The sequence below is a fragment of the Mus caroli genome, chromosome 5 (assembly GCF_900094665.2).
Source record: "Mus caroli chromosome 5, CAROLI_EIJ_v1.1, whole genome shotgun sequence".
In the NCBI taxonomy this organism is placed as follows: Eukaryota; Metazoa; Chordata; class Mammalia; order Rodentia; family Muridae; genus Mus; species Mus caroli.
In genome coordinates, this window is record NC_034574.1 from 29,730,324 (window position 1) to 29,736,323 (window position 6,000).

At 40.8% G+C, this 6,000-nt stretch overlaps 1 protein-coding gene across 2 annotated transcripts in view; it reads left to right on the forward strand.

The window, feature by feature from the left end:
• The window catches only part of Htt (huntingtin), a 147,431-nt gene that overhangs the window by 24,209 nt on the left and 117,222 nt on the right, over positions 1-6,000 (forward strand). For both annotated transcript variants that reach the window (XM_021163625.2, XM_029477727.1), the window contains exons 3-4: positions 1,817-1,937; positions 5,547-5,606. In XM_021163625.2, the coding sequence (XP_021019284.1) occupies positions 1,817-1,937; positions 5,547-5,606 (181 nt within the window). The remainder of the gene's footprint in view (positions 1-1,816; positions 1,938-5,546; positions 5,607-6,000) is intronic.

The window sequence follows — 6,000 nt, forward strand, 5'->3', positions numbered from 1 at the left end:
AGATGTAGGGTTGGTAAAGATCTTTGGTTGCTGGATTTTTTTTTGTTGTTGTTGGTGGTGTTTTTTTTTTTTTTTTTTTTTTGGGGGGGGGGGGGGGTTAAGGTCACATTTTTTAATTCTTGATCTTAGAGCATAAGCCATTGGTGGTCTGGTCAGGAAATTTGGGGACAGAGAGTCATTGTGAATCTGATAAACTTCTGGGACTTCCTAAGATTTCTGGACTGTTTACTTTCTTTGTTTTTTGAAATGGAGTTTCTTTAGTCCAGCCAGGCCTTAAATGTACTATTTAGGTCAGGTTGGCCTTGAACTCACAAAGATTTCCTACTTCTTTCTCCTGAGTACTGGGATTAAAGGCATGTGCCACCTTGTTCAGCCACTTTATGAGTCATAACAAGCATTCCTTCAGAAGTCCCTGACTCTGAAAAAGCTTGCTATACAGCACAATCTTTTCTTTTTCTTTTTCTTTTTTCTTTGTTTTATGTTGATTGGTTAGTTTTGTGTGTGTTATGTCAGTGGGTATGCATTGACATAGTGCTTGTGTGTAAGTCAGAAGCCAACTTTCAGGTGTTGGTTCTCTTTTTATGATGTGTGTTCTGAATATTGAAATCAGGTTATCAGGCAGGCCTGCTGTTATTTACTGACTACATGTAGAAAGTCTATTTTAGATATGTCTGGTGAGTAATTAGCCTTACTTCTTTCTTATTATATTGATGCTACTAGAAGGAATCCTGAGCCCATGCTTAGACCTGTCATTAACTTCTGTTTTAGCACTGCTAAGACTCATGTCTGAGGGAAAGCCTCTAGTGTCAGACTTTCCACCTTTCATCCTAGTTTATTACTGTATTCCTTTCCAGTAAGGTCTACGGCATTGCTGAGTGACATGTCTTTTTGCTCTGTATGTGTTGAGAATTATTGATCCCTTTTCTTTCTCTTAGGTTTATGGATGTCTTTCAATGCCATTTGAGCCAGAGTCTCATTGTGTATATCTAGCTTGCCTAGAATTCATAAAGATCCCCCTGCCTCTGCCTCCCTGGTGCTGGGATTAAAATCACATGCTAGAATTTTTTAATTAGAGTTGAAAGAGAAGGTGACTGTATAGATCATAGTCCTTTAGATTAAGATCCTAGTACAACAGTCCACTTTTGATGTTTTAGAAATGGCATGCCCCATTCTTATGTCACCAGAATCACTTTCAGAATATGCCTTGTGTTACAGTTTGAGATACTTTAGAGTTTTCCACTCAAGTGGCCCACCAGCCTCCTCTTCTAATCGGCGGGCTTAGCTTGTTGGATCATGACATACCAAACAGGTGCTCTCAACTAAACTTACTAAAATACTTCACAAATTGTACCCAGATTGTGATACCAGTATTCGGTTTCTTGCAACAGAAAAGCCTGTAAGCCTGTGGAATCTAGGGAAATGTAGTTGGACCTTTATGCACATTGAAGGTAAGATTGAAAAGAAATAAAGGAGATGTATTGACTTGCTGGTTTGTCAAGGCTTCAAGGATGCTATCTAAAAGTAAATCTACCTTTTTACAAAGCATATGATTACCTGAGATTTGAGAATCCTAGACAGTGTCTTCTAAAGATGTTTAAATGAAATCTTAAAAAGAAAAGGGGATCAGTACCAATATGCTGCTCACCACAGTCCACCTTTATGCCGATAGTCTTAATTTTTATGGAATGTTCTTTCTTGTTCTAAAATTCCATTTAGATTGCTCTTTGCATTTTGTCATCAGTTCTCCTAGATCTGTCATGATGATGACAATCTCTCTCTCTCTCTCTCTCTCTCTCTCTTAATTTTTTTTACTTAGAAATTCTCCAGAATTTCAGAAACTCTTGGGCATCGCTATGGAACTGTTTCTGCTGTGCAGTGACGATGCGGAGTCAGATGTCAGAATGGTGGCTGATGAGTGCCTCAACAAAGTCATCAAAGTAAGCTCCCCATGATGATGATAATGGTGATGCGTGCTCCTGTAATTGTCTTAAGAGACAAAGCTTTGGATGAGCATCCTCCAGATATCTACATTTTTTCCATTTTGGGCATGTGGCTTGGAGGACCTGGGGTATTTTCCCATAAACAGCTAAATGTGTTCCATCAGCAGGAGCTTTTTTTTTTTGCACCCTTATAGTTCATAGGTCCATTCTGAAGGGCGTCTGTGTGGCCAATGTCTGTGTGGGCTGCCACTTTTGTTTGGGCATTGCTTGGAGAACCTCAGAGCCCTGGGGGCACAAAGGTGGGTGTGGGGGAATGAAGTCTTGCATGCCTTCCTTCATTTCTTTTCCTGCCCCTCTTAGTGGAGGTCAGACAATACTGCTTGTTGGTAAAGATGTAGCTTCTCAGGCTAGGTTAATTGGAGGTAGCATGAGCTGAATGGGGAGAAAGGAGAGTACAGACAGGATAATGGAGCCAGGAAGCAGTAGCCACTCAGTTGCAGTGCCAGAAGAGGTGACAAGGCTGGGCACCTGTCTCACTATGTCATTGCTTCCTAGTACTGAGTGCGGACCACTGCAGCTCCAGTCTGTTTCTTTGTTCAGTTTTCTGCTATGAAAGAAGATTGAAGTCCTCCTTCCCAGTGTGACTCTAAATTGACCATATCCTTGTTACTTCAAGTGCAAGCAGCATTTCCTCGCAAACCTCTCTTCTGCCATGGCTGATGCTGGTCAGGTTGGCTTGGTCCATGTTTGAGGCCACAGGCTACCATTGTAGCTTGCAGCTTATGTTCTGGATCTTTGGCTGCCTATCTCTACTTTCTTCCTGTTTCTTTGTGGTTTCTAGTCAGTGTCAGGAATTCCAGCTTTTACAGCATAGCCCTGAGTCAGGCCAGTCTTCATTCTTTCCCTTCCACTTATAGCTGCTTTCATGTTTCTGCCTTTTCAACTGCTGCAATGTTCAGGATAAGCCAGTAAGGTGCACCAGGATCCAGCTAGGTATATTCACTGTGATAGAGGAAAGGCGAGGCAAGATGGGAGAATGGGATGGCTTCAGGCCAAGTGTAGGGAATGGTTCACTCTCTAGTCTGGGACTTTTCTTTTCTTGAAAGAATTGGTGTATGTATTATAAAGACCAATTTCTAGCCCCGAAAATGGGCAGATATTACTTGTCTTTTATGTTCAAAATACATTGAGTTCTGATAGCCAGGATGTGTATTCCTGCTTTCAAGTCTTGGGTGGTAATTGATTGTGTCCAGAACTCACCCATGGTATAAAATGCAGAGCAGAAAGAAGGTAGTAATTTTTTTTCCCAAGAAGATGGAAGTGGTATTCTGGAGGCAGGAAAGACCCTCCCATTTTTACCTACTACCTGGAAGTTTGTCTCAGAGGAGGAGATCAGGCCCTTTTTAGGCTGTGAAAAATGGTGTGTCTTGAGGGTCAATTTAAGTATTTTGTGTCTTGGTAGAAAATGAGGGCCTCTTGCAGATCACTGGCTTTTGTGGAAGCCAGTTTTGATAGGGAATGAAAAGAAGGACCCCAGCTGAGGGGAAGGCATGAGCTAGGATGGTGTCAGAGTGTGTTTGTCAGCTATGTGTGGAGGCAGGTTGGGAGTTGGGCTCTATTGTCACCCCATGAAGGACTCATGGAAGAGCCATGCTCTACCCTTAACAGAGTTGAGCTCTTCTTTTCTCTACTACAAAATAAAGTAGGTTTTGGTTCATAAAACATTTATATAGCTCAAACAGTATTTGATGTACTCTTAAATTTCATTTGAAAGTAGTCTTTTAATGTTTGTTAGCATGGTTTGCTTCTTTTGTTCTGCTGCTACAGCAGCAGAATCAGGGTCTGAAATTTCCTGGTGGGGCCAGAGAGTTTGGTTAAGAAGAGAAGTTACTGCTTTTGCAGAAGACCTGACTTCAGTTCCCAGTACCATAAGAGGTCTTATAACCACTTATAACCCAAATTTCAGGGGGTCCTGTGCCTTCTTCTGACCTGTACATATACATACACTCAGGCACACATAAAATGAATTTTTCAAAAAAAGTTGGTAGATTGTTATACTCCTTCTGAATCAATTTTCCAAAGTGTGCCTCTATTTTACCTTTGAACCGCATGGCCACTAGTTTCATCTCTCTGGCTGTGATTAAAATATCCTGGCAAAAAACTGAAGGGAGAAAGAATTTGATTTAGAACTTCAGGTAACAGTCCATCATTCTAGTGAACTCAAAGCAACTAGAACGCAAAGCAGTTGGTCACAGTTGCAGTCAAGGGCAGAAAGGAAAAGAATGTGTGTGTGCTTGTTGCTCAGCTGTCTTCCTCTACTTCAATCTGTCCTGGGTCTAAAACTTAGGCAGCGGTGTTACTCATTTTCAGCATTGGTCATCTCACATCAATTAAGGCAATCAAAATAGTCCCTCACAAATATGGCCACAGGACAACCTGATCTAGACAGGATCTTAATGAGACTATTCCCAGGTAATCTAGGTTGTGTCAGGTTGACACAGCTAACCATCTCATCTCTCCTTGGTCTCTAGGTATCAGGTTTGCATGTGCCTGAAAAGGAGAGCTGGGTCACTTCCTCACATTTTTTTGACATGCCATTTTAGAAGAGAAAGTTCTTAGGGACAAGAATAGGGTGCTTTTCTCTAATGTGGACTTTATGCTATTAGCCTTGATTGTGGCTCGAAGTCAGATACATGAACCTTATGTTTTAGTTAGAGTTTTATTGCTGTGAATAGGCACCATGAGTACAGCAACTCTTGTAAGGAAAACACTTATTTGGGGCTGGGCCACAGTTCACAGGTTTAGTTCATCATCATGGTGGGAAGCATGGCAGCATGCAGGCAGGCATGGTGCTAGAGAGGTAGCACAGAATTCTATATCTGCACTGGCAACAGGAAGAAAAGACTGCCATTGGCCCTGTCTTGAGCATCTAAAACCTCAAAGCCCATCCCCAGTGACACTTCCTCCAACAAGGCCCCACCTACTAATAGTGCCATTCCCTATGGGCCTGTGGAGCCATTTTCAGTCAAACCTTCATACCTTATTTCTGAGTTAGCCCCAAAGTGATCAGGAAAGGTCAAGAAATGAGCTCTGAGGACTGTAAGACTTCCTAGCTGACACTGAGACCTGGGTGGGTCAGGGAGTTGGGGCTGTGAGCATCCTCATCATTTTGCAAGTTTAGAACTTCAAAAAAGATGATTCTGTTGTTACATGTTCCCTATCAGAGAGAAGGGCTCAGATCCTACAAGTACAGCCCTCATATCTTGCTTACTTAGAGACTTTCACCGGAGCTGTCCAGGTGAGCCAGTGAAGACTGCGTGCTTACTCTGAAAGCTTTAGGGTTAATTTTAATTTGATATTATATAGTATTTGATTATTACAAATGTTATCTTCTGGTTTTATCCTGGTAAAGACCTGTATTTAGAATATTCGGCAATTTTTATATGTGTTTACTTTTTTATTAATATATAGCTTCTTACTTAGTTGCTGTTAATGTTACTTTTCCTTAAAATTTGAACTTTTGGTTACCATTTAGCTTTATGGGTAGAATTTAGAACTTTAGGTAGAATGTATCTTCTATAACAAGTCTCTTCTATTTCTTTGTAGGCTTTGATGGATTCTAATCTTCCAAGGCTACAGTTAGAACTCTATAAGGAAATTAAAAAGGTGGGTGTTTGCTCTGCATTATTGAGAAGATGATACTGTTTTACTGTTGAGTACCCTATGAGATTTTTAACTTGCAAGTTATTAAGTAACACTGTTAGAAGGAAGTGCCATTTGGTGAAGCAGAGTTTAGTTTTCTTTAAAAATGTACTCCTCATTGTCATTAATTGAAATAGAAATTTATAGCACCACCTTAATTTTTTTAAAGATTTTTTTTGTTTTATTATATGTGTATGAGTTGCCTGTGTATATATCTCTGCACCATGTATGTGCAGTGCCTTTTGAGGTCCTCTGCAAGAGCAGCAAGTGCTCTTAACCCCTGAGCTGTAACTCCTAGCAACCAAGCAACCAACCAACAACTAAATTCCTTTTCTTCTCTCTCTCTCTCTCTCTCCTC